At 38.2% G+C, this 18,349-nt stretch overlaps 1 protein-coding gene across 8 annotated transcripts in view; it reads right to left on the bottom strand.

Annotated features, from left to right (window-relative positions):
* Nucleotides 1-18,349, bottom strand: part of TJP1 (tight junction protein 1) — a 263,988-nt gene that overhangs the window by 87,499 nt on the left and 158,140 nt on the right. For all 8 annotated transcript variants that reach the window (XM_073882512.1, XM_073882513.1, XM_073882514.1 and 5 more), the window contains one exon: nt 16,999-17,055. In XM_073882512.1, coding sequence (XP_073738613.1) covers nt 16,999-17,055 — 57 coding nt within the window. The remainder of the gene's footprint in view (nt 1-16,998; nt 17,056-18,349) is intronic.

Below are 18,349 nucleotides of genomic sequence, written 5' to 3'. Positions count from 1 at the left end.
AATGATGTAATGTATGGTGATCAACATAACAATAAAAAATTAAAAAAAAAAAAAAAAGAACTGCAGCTGAAATTGGGAGGGATTCTGCCTGCTCCAATAGTGGGTGAGCGCCAGGAGCCGGCAGCAGAGCTGTAACCAACTGGAGCAGTGTAACCTGTAGCAACTGTCAACACTGACCTGTCACGGGCCCTGCTAGGAGAGGGCCCCACACTGTGGAGCCACTGCTGGCAGTGGGATTAACACTGGGGGGGGGGGGGGGGAGGGAACAAGAAAAACAGAGAAAAAAGAGAAGGTCCAGGGACGCCTGGGTGGCTCAGTCGGTTGGGCATCTGCCTTTGGCTCGGGTCATGATCCTGGGGTCCTGGGACTGAGTCCTGCATCGGGCTCCCTGCTCAGCAGGGAGTCTGCTTCTCTCTCTCTCCTTCCCCACTGCTCCTGCTCTCTCTCAAATAAATAAATAAAATCTTAAAAAAAAAGAGAGAAGTTCCAGATAAAAGTGTGCAAAAGGCAAATAGCTAGGAATATCAGAAAGCCGCAGTTATGTTTTTTGGCAGACATATGTGCATGTATGTGTAAACACACACACACACACACACACACACAGGAAAACTAAGCCAATTTCTAAAAAAACTCCCTAATTTTTTTTTAAAGATTTTATTTATTTATTTGAGAGAGAGAGAATGAGAGACAGAGAACACGAGAGGGAAGAGGGTCAGAGAGAGAAGCAGACTCCCTGCTGAGCAGGGAGCCGACATGGGACTCGATCCTGGGACTCCAGGATCATGACCTGAGTCGAAGGCAGTCGCTTAACCAACTGAGCCACCCAGGCGCCCTAAAAAACTCCCTAATTTTACATAAAAGGAGCAAAGAAAGTAACAGGATCAAATCCCTTACAAAATTACTATAAATATAGTAAATAGCAGAATAATAACCCTATAGAAAATGGAAGCATGCCAGAATGAGTGCTCAAAAAAAAAAAAAAAAGATCAAAGCTGTTACTATTACAAAACAATCTAAGAGGCTTAAGAAAATATACAAGACACAAAAGGACATAAATAACAATTAGGAAAACTCAAAAATGAGTTGACAGAATTCAAGAATCAACTATAAATTTTAAAAAGTAATTTTTGATAGGACAAGACTAATAAATAATACTATAAAAGAAAAAGCAAAAGGAGAGATCTTAAAAACAAAAAAGAAATGATGCATAAGATTTTTAAAAAGATATGAGAGAAAATTACAAATACTGGAAGATAGGCATAGAGATACAACATATGTATAGAAGGAGTCCCTAAAAAACAAAACCAAAAAAGGGGAAAGAACAGTAAAAACTGTAAAAAACACAAACAAAACTTTTCTACTATTATTTTTTTTATTGAAACTATATACTCAAAGAACACACATCACTGTAGATATCTGAGAAGTATCTGAGAGTATCAATTCAGAGAGACCAACACCAAGATCTACTCAAATAAAACAACTAGATTTAAGGAAAAGGGTTCTTTGGCATCTAGGCAAAAAGATCTCATAACTTAAAAAGAAAGAAACTTAGGTTATCATCACACTTGGATAGCAACATGTTATGCCAAAGATAACATAGTTAAAGTACTCAAAGAAAACAGTGAGCCAAGGATTTTATATCCAGTAGAACAGACCTTCAAGTAAAAAAGGCACAGATAAGCTAATTAACATGCAAAACCACAGAATATTGTTTTCATGATCCCTTCCTAAAGAATCTAATTGAAAATGACTTTCTGACAATCAAAATGACAAGAGACACACAGAGAGAACTGGTGATAAGCATTAAATATATGCTTACTTATAATACTAAGATTAAATGAGGATTAAGGGGTGAAAGGATCAAATTATGTAATTGCTATATGATCCAGATATACTAAAATACCATTTAAAACGGGGAGAGGTGTAAGGATACCACGTATAAAAATTTTTAGTATTGTTTCCAGTAATTAAAATTGATAGTGGCAGAATTATTATTATTTAGGACAACTGTATGCTCTGTACTGGACTTACTAAAAGACTAACATGGCTGTCTTCCTGAGGCATTTTCAAAAGAAAAGCAAATAATTCCATTTTATTCTCTTAGATCTTTACCATAAAAACTTGGTGGGTATGCCAAAAGACAGCTGACTTTTACATATTTACATGAAAAAACGTCCAAGATAATGGGTTTTTTAAATGTTTTTTTTATTGTGGTGGTGGTGGGGGAAAGTGATTTAAAGGCTAGGATAGGATCTCATTTATTTGTATGTGCACACACATATATAGGTGATAGCTTTCGGAGAAGAGCATCAAAGAATTTACTTTCACCAGGTTTTATCCTTCTGAGAACATAAGCAGCCACAAGCAGCAATAACTTAAATGTTTATATCTTTGCCTGGTAGGGAAACGAAATTTATGGCCTGGGATCTCTTCAGTTATTTGTCCAATTTTACTGGACACTAGCCATGCCCGTTCCTTTACACCATTATGACAGCTTTTGCTTTGAGTAGTTCCGACAAGGAACCTACTATGGCCCAAAGAGCTGAAGCAATTTACTATCTGACCCTTTAGAGAAAAGCCCTTTGCCTACGCTTGCATGTTAAAGCATTTCTTGATTCCTTAAAAAAAAAAGAAAAAGAAAAGGGAAAAAGTAGTTCCTAAAAGGTGATTCGCTGCAGAAATATCTGGGTAATCTCTTTTCTAAACATTCTTCTCTATTCTCTTCAAAGATGCCCAATTTTCTACTTACAGATTTCCCTGGTTGCCTTCTACTTTTTCTCCTGGTTTTCCACGCCACATTTTTACAATCAGCGACCTTAATCCTAACTTTTTTTGCCAATTATAGTTTTCCTCTTCTCCACTTAATTCTTCCAATCAACCCTCAACATTCTATGGAACTTATTCTAGCTGTTTGTTTTTGAAATGGACCCTGGAATCACTGAATTTTAAAACCAAACAGATCCTGAGCAATCAGCCGATTCAACTTCCTTTTTACAAATGAAGGCAGAGGCCTGGGGTTCTACTTATTCATTATTCATCAGGTGGTGGGCAATTATGTTATTTCTACTTTCTATTATGAGTAATGCTGCTATGAACACTCATGTTATTGTGTGAATAATGTTTTTCCATTTCTGTTGGGTGTATACCTGGGAGTGGAACTGTTGGGTCACATGGTAATTCAATGCTTAACTTCTGAGGAACTCCCTGTTTTCCATCATGGCTACACCATTTTACATTTCCACCAGCCAACATCCACATCTTTACTGATACTTCTTACTGTCTGTCAGTGATAACAGCCATTCTAGTGGGTGAGATAGGATATCTCACTGTGCTTTTTGACATATATTACCCTGATGGCTAATTTCTGTATCTTCTTTAGAGAAATGTCTATTCAAATCCTTTGTCCGTTTTCAATTGAATTACTTGTCTTTTTACTGTTGTTATAGGAGTTTTTATATATTCTGGCTATAAGTCCCTTATCAGATATATGTTTACAAATATTTTCTTCCATTCTGTGGATTATCCTTTCACTTTCTTGAGGGTGTCTTTTGAAATACAAGCTTTTCATTTTGATGTGATCCAATTTATCTGTTTTCTTTCTTTTTTGTTTGTGCTTTTAACATCATATCTAGGAAACCACTGCCTAAATCAAGATCACAAAAATGTATTCCTCCGTTTTCCTCTAAGAATTTTATAGTTTTAGCCCTTAAACATTTAAGTCTATGATCCATTTTAAGTTAATTTTGTACATGGTATGAGGTATAAGTCCAAATCCATTATTTTGCTGAGTGTTGTCCCAGCACCATCAGTTACAAAGACTATACTTTCCGCCACTGCACTGTCTTGGCGTCTTGTTCCAAGCTTACTTCTCATTCAGTCACCTCCCCAGCTGAAACACTTGACTGCTCACACCCTTAGGATTATCTCCTAACTAGGTTCCTTGCTTTCAACTTCCACCCTTTAATTCTTCAGTATGTAAATACTCATTTAATCTTTTATAATGCTTTTTTAGAAAATAAAGATGACCAACTCATTCTTTTAAATTCCTAAATGAGAATTTACTTCATTTCTGAAAGAATTATAAAAACATATATGCATTTTCTAAGAGAATTCTGAAACTAAAGAAAGTGGAGGTGTGTCACGGTGGCAAGAGGGATGGAACACAGGACCTTCTGAATGCAATTACCACCTCAAGCTACAGACTTGCACTTGCCAATACAACAGCCATTAGACACATGATGACTAAGCACTTAAAACGTGGCTAGTCTTACCTAAAATGTGCTGAAATTGTAAAATGTACATTGCTTTCGTAAGACTCAATATGAAAAACAAAGTATATCAATTTTTAGATACTGAGTACATACAGAAAATGGTATTCTAAACATATTAAGTTAAATAAGATTATAAAATTCACCTGTATTTTTTAATGTGAAGACTAAAAAATTTTGGATTACATGTGTGGCTTGCTTTTGCAGCGTACTGCCACTGGACTGGACAATGCTACTATTACAGACCTCCTAAGAGTGACTTTGTTGAATAGGCAGGCCTTCTAGGGAACTTTTATTGGACATAACCAAGTACCAAGCACCAAGAGGGTATGAAATTAAGATTTCTCACCCTTAAGAAAATTATAATGCAGTAGGAGATGGAGGAGACAACAACCTGAGGAAAACATTCGTCTGTCACTGAGGACAAAAGACCAGAATCCATGAGGCAAGGAGTTCTGCCTGTTTGTATTCTCTGATATAATTTCAAAGACTACAACAGTGTTTATCAGACAGTGGAGCACCCAAAAATTACTTAGCCTTAAAGATTAAATAGGATTTCAATGGCTTCTAGTATTCTCAGGTGAAGAAAGTTTCCTCTGAGAGTGCAAATAGAAGAATAAGCCAATACAGAACCATACCATATATTATTCTTGACAATAAACAGGAGAAAATGTTAGCTTTAATCCACAGGGATTTTGTTCTTTTAAAAGAAATTACTTCCAACCTTTCTTATCACTGACTACCAGATGTCAGAGAATATGATTTGACCTTATTTGGCAATACTGAATATCTATACTCCAGGTTACTGCAAAAAGAATATAGCCTCAAATTATCTCCTTTACTTTTTACTATTGCCAAAAGCCCACTAGCTCACCTCAACGAGAATGACTTTCTCATTCCTCTGTCAATGTTTCTTAAAAATGTGATGCCAGAGTCCATGGCCCTCCATTTCAAACTGGAACATTTTAAAAACATGGGAGCCCATTCCAAACCAAATGAATCAGAATGTCTGTTAGTTGGGAGATGACCTCGTTGACTTCTCTTTATAATAAACCCAGAGAGCCACTGCTCTCCATCAGTGGTCAGCAACAAATGGCCTCTAGGCCAAATACATAAGTAAATAAAGTTCTATTGGAACACAGCCATATCAATTTGTTGACCTATTGTCTGTGGCTGCTTCTGCAATACCACTGCAGAGTTGAGTAGTTGTGACAAATTTATGGTCTGCAAGCAAGACGTAAAAAGTTTACTTATCATCTAGCTTGTCACAGCAAATTTTGCTGATAATGCCCTAAATTTTATTCTGGATCTACTTGGAACACCAAAAGACTGACATATTTGAAAGTACTGCTCTGCAGTCTCAGAGAATGAAGTCAATGGAATTATGCTTTGGCATAAGTCTCTCAACTTGTACTGACAGGGCTATTTTTAGAAACCTCCAAAAAACAATTCCTGAAAGAAAAAAAAAATTCCAGGAGGGATGGTCATTGAGAACTTCTATTCTGTCACAGTCTCTTTGATGAGGCCCAGAGGCAACACAGGTCTATGTTCCCAGAACAACAGTTAACATGTTTAAAAACCAAAGAATTATGAATTCTATATTCATCACTATGTATCTTCTGATGACATTTCTCTGGGCTGGTACCTTTCTCACGGTTTCTCACAGCAAAAGAAAACCAAAGCACAAGAGGTCAGCTACAGAAAAGAACTTACACTAATCTTCTAAAGAGAAAACTCAGATTTACCTATTAACACCTACCATGATGTGGTATGAGACTTCTAACACATTTAGAAAATTGGGCTGTTTTCTCAATATTCAAGATCTTTTCCTACTTTGCGTAAGCTAATGAGATACAGATCTGTAGTAAATGCACTTAACATTTCCCTATATTTAAAATCCTAACAAAACCAGGCAAAATAGTAGAAAGGAGAAACAAGCTTTAGCTAATTTAAGTGTCTTATTTTGCTTATTTGAAAACTAAAAAGGTATGAGAAAGAAACAAACATAATGTGATAATGACAAATTACCTCTACAGTCGCAAATGATCTAGCTTCTACCTAAAAAAACTATATAAAGGATAGCAATTTAAACCCAATGTAAGCAGAAAAAAGGAAATATTAAAAAGACCAAAAATCAAGGAAATAAAAATAAAGAGTAACAATGAAAACAAAAGCTAGTATTTTAAAAAGATCAATAATATTGTTAAACCTCTAGCTAGACTGACCAAGAAATAAAAGACACAAATTACCAATATCAGAAGTGATAAAAGGGACATTATTACAGATTCTACAACATTAGAAAAAGGGATTATTATTAACCATTTTATGTACATAAATTTGACAACTTGGATGAAAGGGACAAATACTTTGAAACATACAAATTACCAAAGCTACCAAAACAAAACAACCCCCCCCAAAAAGCAAAAACACTCACAAAGAAATATATGAACTGAATAGTCCTATGTAAAATTAAAACGAATTTATACTTAAAAGCTTTCCCATAAGAAAACCCTCCAGGACACTGGTGAATTCCACCAAGTATTTAAGTAAGAAGTAACATCAACTGTACAGGAACTCTACCGGGGAACACAACAGGAAGACATACTTCCCAACTGCTTGTTTTGAGGCCAGTAGCTTTCCCTGATACCAAAACAAAAACAAAACAAAACAAAACAAAAAAAATCCTAAACCAATTCCTCATGAACACAGAAACAAGTATCTTAAGAAAACATCAGCAAGTTAACCTAGCAATATATAAAATGCATAATGTATCAAAACCAAATAGAATTTATCTTGAGAATGCAAACCTGTTCAATATTCAAAAATCAAGAAACTACACCAACTAATTTAAAAACTCATACAATAGGGGGAGGAGCAAGAGGGCGGAAGAGTAGGAGACCTAAATTTCGTCCGGTCCCAGGAATTCAGCTAGATAGGGATCAAACCATTCTGAAAACCTACGAACTCAACAGGAGATGGAAGAAAAGAATACCAGCAACTCTCTGAACAGAAAAGCGACCACTTTCTGGAAGATAGGAGCGCGAAGTGAATCCGAGGCGATATTCGGAAGAACAGACGGCGGGGGAGGGGGGCTTCTGGCAAGTGATAGAGCCGCGGAGCACAAAATCAGAACTCTTATTTACTTATTTAATATTTTATTTCTTTATTTGACAGAGAGAGAGAGAACAAGAGCAGGAACACAAGCAGGGAGTATGGGAGAAGGAGAAGCAGGCTTCCCGTGGAGCAGGGAGCCCGATGCGGGGCTCGATCCCAGAAGCCTGGGACCATGACCTGAGCCGAAGGCAGACGCTTAACGACTGAGCCACCCAGGCGTCCCAAAATCAGAACATTTAGAAGTCAGCTCCGCTGTGGGACGACGCTCCAGGGCTAAGCGGGGGTGGAACACTCGCTGGGACAGTCTGGTCTCAGGACCCTCGGGGTCACACAAAGACCGGGGGTGCCTGAGTGCGGCAGAGCTCCCAGGTATCGGAGCGGGGAAGCAGGCTGCAGAGATGGAGCCGAGGCGCGGGCTCTCAGCTCGGGGTTGCCGTAAACCGTGATCCCCGGCCCAGTCGGGCCACTGCTCCTCCAGCAGGGACCCATTAAGCGGCAGATCCCGGGAGACTCCCCTTCCTCCCCCAGGAGGAGTGGCGCGGGAGCGCACCGCAGGGATCTGCTGGGTTTGGAGACTCCACACGGGGTCGTGTGCCAGAGACAGAAATGCTCGGTCACAGGCGGGTGAGCATGGAGTGTGGCTGGAGACCGGAAAGAGGGGAGTGATTGCTTTTCACTGAGGAGCGGGGCCCCGAGTTCTCAGCTCCTCCTGGGCGGAGATTGGGAGGCCGCCATTTTCACTTTCATCCTCCAAAACGCTATACGGAAAGCTCCCGAGAGCAAACTGGAGCAGATTCCTTAGCCCAGACCAACAAGGGCGGGGCAATTCCGCCTCCGGCAAAGACATCTGGGAACCACGGCAACAAGCCCCTCCCCCAAAAGATCAGCAAGAAGAGCAAGCCAAGACCAAGTTTACCGATCAATGAGAATGGCGGAACTCCAGCGCTAGGGGAATACTGCACATAGAATTCATGGATTTTTTCCCCAAGATTCTTAATCTTTCAAAATAAATTTTTTCTTTACACTTTTTTTTAAAAATTTTTCCCCCTTTTCAACCAACATCTTACCAATCCCCTTTTTAAAAAATCTTTTTTAGGGCGCCTGGGTGGCTCAGTTGGTTAAGAGACTGCCTTCGGCTCAGGTCATGATCCAGGAGTCCCAGGATCGAGTCCTGCATCGGGCTCCCTGCTCAGCGGGGAGTCTGCTTCTCCCTCTGACCCTCCCCCCTCTCATGCTCTATCTCATTCTCTCTCTCAAATAAATAAATAAAATCTTAAATAAAATCTTAAAAAAAATCTTTTTTATTTTTCATTTTTAGAGTCATAGACTATCCCTTCATAGTAGTTAACCTTATTTTTGGTATAACTATCTATCTATATGTATATATGTTGTTCTCTCTAAAATTGTGGGATACAGTTACTTCTAATAGACAAAAATATACCCTAAATCTCTAGTGTATGGCTTTGTTCTAGTCTCCTGCCTGATCACATTCTCTCCTTTTAAATCCTCCTCTTTTTTTCAACAACCTCCTCTTATCAATAAATTCCCTTTATAGAATCTTTTATAATTTTCATCTTTACAGTCCTATTCCATCCCTTCATCATGTTTACCCTTATTTTTGTACACATATGTTTTCTTTCTTTAAAATTTTGGGAGGCACTTTCTTCTAACAGACCAAAATACGCCCAAAATCTACTGTGTGGCACTGATCTATGCACCAGCCTGATCATATGTGATCATATTCTGTTTTTTATGTTTTGTTTTTATCTTTTTCTTTCTTTTTTCTTTTTTCTTTCTTTCCCTTTCTTTCCCCCTGGTTTCAGGTCTCTTCTGATTTGTTTAGTGTATATTTTTCTGGGGTCATTGTTACCCTTTTAGCATTTCGTTCTCTCATTCATCTATTCTCCTCTGGACAAAATGACAAGATGGAAAAAATCACCTCCAAAAAAAGAACAAGAGGCAGTACTGACTGCCAGGGACCTAATTAATATGGACATTAGTAAGATGTTGGAATTAGAGTTCAGAATGACAAATTTTAAGGTTACTAGCTGGGCTTCCAAAAAAGCATGGAAGATATTAGAGAAACCCTTTCTGCAGAAATAAAAGAACTAAAATCTAACCAAGTTGAAATCAAAAAGGATATTAATGAGGTGTAATAAAAAATGGAGGCTCTAACTGCTAGGATAACTAAGGCAGAAAAGAGAATTAGTGACAGAGAAGACCAAATGATGGAAAATCAAGAAGCTGAGAAAAAGAGAGATAAACAACTACTGGATCACGAGGGCAGAATTCGAGAGGTAAGTGATACCATAAGATGAAACAATATTAGAATAATTGGGATCCCCGAAGAAGAAGAAAGAGAGGGGCAAAAGGTATACTGGAGCAAATTATAGCAGAGAACTTGCCTAATGTGGGGAAGGAAACAGGCATCAAAATCCAGGAGGCACAGAGAACCCTCCTCAAAAACAATAAAAATAGACCAACACCCCAACATATAATAGTAAAACTTACGAGTCTCAGAGACAAAGAAAAAATCCTGAAAGCAGCTCAGGAGAAGAGATCTGTAACCTACAATGATAGAAACATTAGACTGGCAACAGACCTATCCACAGAGACCTGGCAGGCCAGAAAGGACTGGCATGATATATTCGGAGCACTAAACGAGAAAAATATACAGCCAAGAATACTATATCCAGCTAGGCTGTCATTGAAAATAGAAGGAGAGATAAAAAGCTTCCAGGACAAACAAAAACTAGAGGAATTTGCAAACACAAAACCAGCCCTCCAAGAAATACTGAAAGGGGTCCTCTAAGCAAAGAGAGAGCCTAAAAGCAACACAGACCAGAAAGGAACACAAACAATATATAGTAACAGTCACCTTACAGGCAATACAATGGCACTAAATTCATATCTTTCAATAGTTACCCTGAATGTAAACGGGCTAAATGCCCCAATCAAAAGACACAGGCTATCAGACTGGATAAAAAAACAAGACCCATCAATATGCTGTCTGCAAGAGACTCATTTTAGACCCAAGGACACACCCAGATTGAGAGTGAGGGGGTGGAAAACCATTTACCATGCTCATGGACACCAAAAGAAAGCTGGGGTGGCAATCCTTATATCAGACAAATTAGATTTTAAACCAAAGACTACAATAAGAGATGAGGAAGGACACTGTATCCTACTTAAAGGGTCTATCCAACAAGAAGATCTAACAATTGTAAATATCTATACCCTGAACATGGGAGCAGCCAATTATACAAGCCAATTAATAACAAAAGCAAAGAAACACATTGACAGCAATACAATAATAGTGGGGGACTTTAACACCCCCCTCACTGAAGTGGACAGATAATCTAAGCAAAAGATCAACAAGGCAATAAAGACTTTAAATGACACACTGGACCAAATGGACTTCACAGATATATTCAGAACATTCCATCCCAAAGCAACAAAAGACACATTTTTCTCTAGTGCCCATGGAACATTCTCCAGAATAGATCACATCCTAGGTCACAAATCAGGTCTCAACCAGTACCAAAAGACTGGGATCATTCCCTGCATATTTTCAGACCACAATGCTTTGAAACTAGAATCAATCACAAGAGGAAAGTTGGAAAGAACTCGAATACATGGAGGCTAAAGAGCATCCTACGAAAGAATGAATGGGACAGCCAGGAAATGAAAGAAGAATTTAAAAAATTCACGGAAACCAATGAAAATGAAAATACAACTGTTCAAAATCTTTGGGATGCAGCCAAGGCAGTCCTAAGAGGAAAGTATATAGCACTACAAGCCTTTCTCAAGAAACAAGAAAGGTCTCAAATACACAACCTAACCCTACACCTAAAGGAGCTGGAGAAAGAACAGCAAATAAAGCCTAAACCCAGCAGGAGAAGAGAAAAAATAAAGATCAGAGCAGAAATCAATGAAATAAAAACCAAAAGAACAGTAGAACAGATCAACGAAACTAGGAATTGGTTCTTTGAAAGAATTAACAAGACTGATAAACCCCTGGCCAGACTTACCAAAAAGAAAAGAGAAATGACCCAAATCAACAAAATCATAAATGAAAGAGGAGAGAGCAGAACTAACACCAAAGAAATACAAACAATTATAAGAACATATTATGAGCAATTATATGCCAGCAAATTAGATGATCTGGAAGAAATGGATGCATTCCTAGAGATGTATAAACTACCAAAACTGAAGCAGGAAGAAATAGAAAACCTGAACAGACCTACAACCACTAGGGAAATTGAGGCAGTCAATTTCAGAAACTCTTCCAAAAGACAGAAACAGAAGGAAGACTTCCAAACTCGTTTTAGGAGGCCACCATTACCTTGATCCCAAAACCAAAGACCCCATCAAAAAGGAGAATTACAGACCAATATCCCTGATGAACATGGATGCAAAAATTCTCACCAAATACTAGCCAATAGGATCCAACAGTACATTAAAAGGATTATTCACACCACCAAGTGGGATTTATCCCTGGACTGTAAGGTTAGTTCAACATCCGCAAATCAATGTGATACAATACATTAATAAAAGAAAGAACAAGAACCACATGATCCTCTCAATAGATGCAGAAAAAACATCTGACAAAGTACAGCATCCTTTCTTGATCAAAACCTTCAGAGTATAAGGATAGAGGGTACATACCTCAATATCATAAAAGCCATCTATGAAAAACCCACAGCGAATATCATTTTCAATGGGGAAAAACTGAGAGCTTTCCCCCTAAGGTCAGGAACGTGGCAGGGATGTCCACTAACACCACTGCTATTCAACATAGTATTAGAAGTCCTAGCCTCAGCAATCAGACAACAAAAAGAAAACAAAGGCATCTGAATCAGCAAAAAAGTGAAACTCTCACTCTTTGCAGATGATATGATACTTTCTGTGGAAAACCCAAAAGACTCCACCCCAAAACTGCTAGAACTCATACAGGAATTCAGTAAAGTGGCAGGATATAAAATCAATGCACAGAAATCAGTGGCATTCCTATACACCACCACCAAGACAGAAGAGAAATTAAGGAGTCGATCCCATTTACAATCGCATCCAAAACCATAAGATACCCAGGAATAAATCTAACCAAAGAGGCAAAGAATCTGTACTCAGAAAACTATAGAATACTCATGAAAGAAACTGAGGAAGACACAAAGAAATGGAAAAACGTTCCATGCTCATGGACTGGAAGAACAAACATTGTGAAGATGTCAATGCTACCTAGAGCAATCTACACATTTAATGCAATCCCTATCAAAACACCATCCGCTTTTTTCAAAGAAATGGAACAAAGAATCCTAAAATTTGTATGGAACCAGAAAAGACCCCGAATAGCCAGAAGAATGTTGAAAAAGAAAAGCAGAGCTGGTGGCATCACAATTCCGGACTTCAAGCTCTATTACAAAGCTGTCATCATCAAGACAGTATGGTACTGGCACAAAAACAGACACACAGATCAGTGGAACAGAACAGAGAGCCCAGAAATGGACCCTCAACACTATGGTCAACTCATCTTTGACAAAGCAGGAAAGAATGTCCAATGGAAAAAAGACAGTCTCTTCAACAAATGGTGTTGGGAAAATTGGACAGCCACATGCACAAGAACGAAACTGGACCATTTCCTTACACCACACACAAAAATAGACTCCAAATTGAAAGACCTAAATGTGCGACTGGAGCCCACCAAAATCCTAAAGGAGAACACAGGCAGCAACCTCTTCGACCTCAGCCGCAGGAACTTCTTCCTAGAAACATCGCCAAAAGCGAGGGAAGCAAGGGCAGAAATGAACTTTTGGGACTTCATCAAGATAAAAAGCTTCTGCACAGCAAAAAGGAACAGTCAACAAAACCGAAAGACAACCCCAACAGAATGGGAGAAGATATTTGCAAATGACCTATCAGATAAAGGGCTAGTATCTGAACTCTCTAAAGAACTTATTAAACTCAACACTCAAGGAACAAATGATCCAATCAAGAATTGGGCAGAAGACATGAAGAGACATTTTTCCAAAGAAGACCTCCAAATGGCCAAAAGACACATGAAAAAGTGCTCAACATCGCTCGGCATCAGGGAAATCCAAATCAAAACCTCAATGAGATACCACCGCACACCAGTCAGAATGGCTAAAATTAACAAGTCAGGAAACGACAGTTGGCGGGGATGCGGAGAAAGGGAAACCTCCTACACTGTTGGTGGGAATGCAAGCTGGTGCAGCCACTCTGGAAAACAGTATGGAGGTTCCTCCAAAAGTTGAAAATAGAGCTACCATACGATCCAGCAATTGCACTACTGGGTATTTACCCCAAAGACACAAATGTAGGGATCTGAAGGGGTATGTGCACCCCAATGTTTATAGCAGCAATGTCCACAATAGCCAAACTGTGGAAAGAGCCAAGATGTCCGTCGAAGGTTGAATGGATAAAGATGTGCTGTATATATATACAACGGAATATTATGCAGCCATCAAAAGGAATGAGATCTTGCCATTTGCAACGACGTGGCTGGAACTGGAGGGTATTATGCTTTGCGAAATAAGTCAATCAGAGAAAGACGTATTTTATGACCTCACTGATATCAGGAATTCTTAATATCAGGAAATAAACTGAGGGTTGCTGGAGTGGTGGGGGGTGGGAGGAATGGGGTGGCTGGGTGATAGACATCGGGGAGGGTATGTCCTGTGGGGAGTGCTCTGAATTGTGTACGACTGTTGAATCACAGACCTGTACCTCTGAAACAAATAATACATTATATGTTAAAAAAAAAAAAAGAAGATAGCAGGAAGGGAAAAATGAAGGGGGGGGAATCGGGAGGGGGAGACGAACCATGAGAGACTATGGATCCTGAGAAACCAACAGCGGGTTGTAGAGGGGAGGGGGGTAGGGGGATGGGTTAGCCTGGTCATGGGTATTAAAGAGGGCACGTACTGAATGGAGCACTGGGTGTATACGCAAACAATGACTCATGGAACACTACATCAAAAACTAATGATGTTTACGTATGGTGATTAATGTAACATAAAAAAAAACATATAAAGATTCCTAAAACTCAACAACTAAAAACAACCCAATTAAAAAACGGGCAAAGGACTTGAACAGACAGTAATTTTCTATTTATTTTACCACAACCTAAAAAAAAAAAAAAAAAAAAAAACCTCAATAAAAGGAAACAAACAACCGAATTAAAACGGGCAAAAGATTTAAATACATTTTACCAAAGAAGATCTGTGGGTGACAGGCTCACAGATACTGAGTATCATTAGTCTTTAGAGAACTGCAAAATAAAACCACAATGACAACACACTACACATCTATTAGAATGGCTAAAATTGGGAGGTAAAAAAAACCCTGATAATTTCAAATGTTGATAAGGATACAAAAGCAACAAAACTCTTATATACTGCTAGTGGAGATACAAAATGGTAAGGACAGTTTGGCGGTTCCCTATAAAGTTAAACATTCACTTACCAGAAGACCCAGACCAAGTCCATTCCTAAGTATTTACGCAGGAGAAATGAAAAGTATGTTCATACAAAAACCCATACACGAGAGAATTATTTAAATCACCAAAAACTGCAAACAACCCAAATTATTCTACATTCATATAGTGGAATGATACTCAAGCAGTAAGAAGAACTAAAAATAACAGCAACAAGAGAAACTATTGATACAAGCAACATCATGGAGAAATCTCAAATGCATTAGGCTGAGAGTCTAAGAAGCCAGTTTTAAAAGGCCATATACTGCGTATACATACGTACTGTATGAGTTCACTTACATGACTGTGTGAAAGGTTAAAGTATAGAACAGAAAACACATCAGTGGCTGCCAGGTGCTAGAGTTAGGGAACAAAGTTGACTACAAATGGGTACAAGAGAAAGTTTCAGGTAATGGGATAATTCTATATTTTGGTTGTGCTGATGGTTACATGACTATATGAATTTGTCAAACTCAGAACTGTATTCTAAGGATAAATTTTACTATATGCAAATTATACCAGTAAATGCAATAAAGGTATTAAGAAAATAAATGTAATGTGGTAAAATAAATAATACCAAATTATATCACAACCAATTAAACAATTAAGGTATACAGTTATTTTACAACATGTTTAATCTGATTTAAATACTCTGCTATTACATTTCAGAATTGACCGTATTTTAGCCTTAAAAATTAAAAGTTAAGGTCATTACTGAACAATTTCTTTTACCATTTAGGGAGAATAAAAAAAGTCAAGTGTATCTTATCTGAAATCACTGTTTTGGTTTTTTTAAGATTTTATTCATTTGAGAGAGAGACTCTGTAAGCAAGAGAGCACAAGCCAGCGGGGGGGGGGGGGGGGGGGAGGTTGGAGAGGCAGAGGGAGAAACAGACTCCCCACTGAGCAGGGAGCCAGCCCAACTCGGGTCTTGATCCCCAGACCCTGGGATCATGACCTGAGCCAAAGGCAAGATGCTTAACCAACTGAGCCACCCAGGTGTCCCTGAAATCACTGTTTTTTAATAATTAATTTACCCATTATCTACTACATACAGATTCAAACATTCACAAGATAATCACGGGCAGAGTTCAGGAACATGATTTACCTACACCTTGCCACTTTCCTAGTAATGGACACAGCTGGTAGAAACAGTACTGTGAAGTGTTTAAATATTCTCTAATCTCAGGGTGCCTGGGTAGCTCAGTGAGTTAAAGCAATCACTCTTGATTTGGCTCAGGTCATGATCTCAGGGTCATGGGATGGAGGCCCGTGTCAGGCTCTGTGCTGAGCATGGAGCCTGCTTAAGATTCTCTCTCTCCTTCTCCCTCTGCCCCTCCCCATTCATGCACACATTAGCACTCTCTCAAAAAAAAAAAAAAATTCTTTTCATTCTTTAAGGGGAAGAATAATCAGAAGAGTTAGCGCTCTTCAAAGGTGGAAAAGGGGAGAGTTACAGGAGGGGCTTATTACTTCACGTTAAACATAAACAAGCGCCATTAGCCCCATTTTAAACCTGTGAAAACCCAGGCTTTAGCAGGAGATTAGATCACTTACCCATCTCTAAAGGAAAAGAGGCAGCACTAGGATTCAAATTCAGGACGGTCTCTCTTCAGACAGAGCTCTTAACTCTTACCCAGCTTTTGCTATGTGCTCTCTGTCCATCTGCAATTGCTTAAGCAACACCTTGGGTCTACATGTTTCAAATCAAGAATATCTTTTAAGATTTTATTGCTCACACAACCTGGTTTGATTTTAAACCCCAAGCCTACAATAAGTGCACATATACTCAGAAAGGTTGAAGCAGTTTACAATTTATACCAACATACAATGTCTTTTATCTGATGGCTCAAATTTTTTTAAAAATAAATCACTTAATATCTTACTCAGGGATAAAAAAAAGGAAACATACAAATAACCACCAAAAGGATATATGAAAAAGTAATCATGTTCACTTTTAACCTTAATAAAGAATTTATTGCAACTCTAAATTTTAAACAAAGGAATATAGAAAAGTTTTTCCCCTTTCTTCCGACTTCCTGACATCTGGCTTTTCTCTATTGTTCTCCAAAGCTGCCAGTATCCTGAGTTATACACAGATTATTTACTGCAACAGAAACTTACCCTGTGAAGCGTCACTGTGTGTTGTTCCCATATAGCTGTTTCCTCCATTGCTGTGTTCTGATAAAGGAAAAGAAAAACAAATCATTTATCTTTTAAGAAAATGTCTTTAATAAAGTGAGAACATCCAGCAATTTGCACACCGAAATACCAAAATAGATATATTAATATTAGATATTCTGAAAGGAGTTTAATAATTACCGAAGGTTTTTTATTGCTTTTGTTTTTGTTGTGAGACAGGAAACTACACACAGGAACTTCCTTTGTTTTTAACTTAATTTGGACAGATGCTGCTCTATATTCATTTCATGCCAGCTGAAATCAGTATTCAAGCTAATTCTGTAACTTTATACTTAACATCGGATAGAAAAGAATAAAAGTTGGAATAGTACTATTTTAAAGTATCTGATGACAAACAAAACATTTTAAAAAGTATTCCTTACATTGTGCAAAGGAAGGAAAAGTCAAATACCTCTGAACTCAGTAATTATAAATATACATGTTACAGGAAACCAGATAAGACCATTAGATAGATTTGAACATTGGTTGCTTTAAAATCACAGTTAAACGCTACTGCTCCACCTAGTTTCAGTTTTGCTACAGAATTACCTTCTCAAGCTTTGTTTATAACCCTAAGGAAAAAAAGTTTTTTCTAGTATATGTATCGTGCACATACATGCATGCACATATAGGCATAACAAAAAAAAGCAAAACAAATAACTACAAAATACCCCAAGAGTAACCATAAAATTAAAACAACACCAGCTCCAATTGAGGTACTACTCAAACCATAATATAGTTCAGGTTCACCTCCTGTTAAGAACCTCTTACAAGGAAATAAGTTACTATCCAAGGCATTAGCACTAAAGAATTTTTAAAAAATTTCTTAGAAACTGGGTTAATTGCTCTTAAAGGCTTAAGTAATTGAGTCTCATTTCATGGAACTGGGTTACTAAAAATATACTATATTTACAAAAAAAAAAAAAAAGGCCTTTCCAGAATTAACAAAAGGCAGGATGGAAGGGGAAAATGCTGAGCATGACATTTCAGAACATCACGGGTTACCCACTGTTATAAATGCTGATTTCACAAGTGAGATCCGTTTTCTATTACACTGCTGTCATTAGCATCATGAGACTATGCCCATCAAGGTGCCATGGACCCATTTCTCCTTTCTCATAGCATCTTTAATCGAGGTTAATGCCACTTTAGAAAATGAATCCCTATATTATAGAAAGCCTGCTTCCCTAAATTCAAAGCAACCAGATTAACTTTCCTGCCAGATGAATGAGAGAGGGAGAGAAAGGATCTCTCTGTTCACTCCCATAGATAAGAACTACCAACCTTACCACAG

Source organism: Callorhinus ursinus, unplaced genomic scaffold (genome assembly GCF_003265705.2).
Source record: "Callorhinus ursinus isolate GAN/ISIS: 27379988/994484 unplaced genomic scaffold, GSC_fseal_2.0 scaffold47, whole genome shotgun sequence".
NCBI classification, from domain to species: domain Eukaryota; kingdom Metazoa; phylum Chordata; class Mammalia; order Carnivora; family Otariidae; genus Callorhinus; species Callorhinus ursinus.
This window is presented reverse-complemented; position numbering and strand designations above follow the sequence as displayed.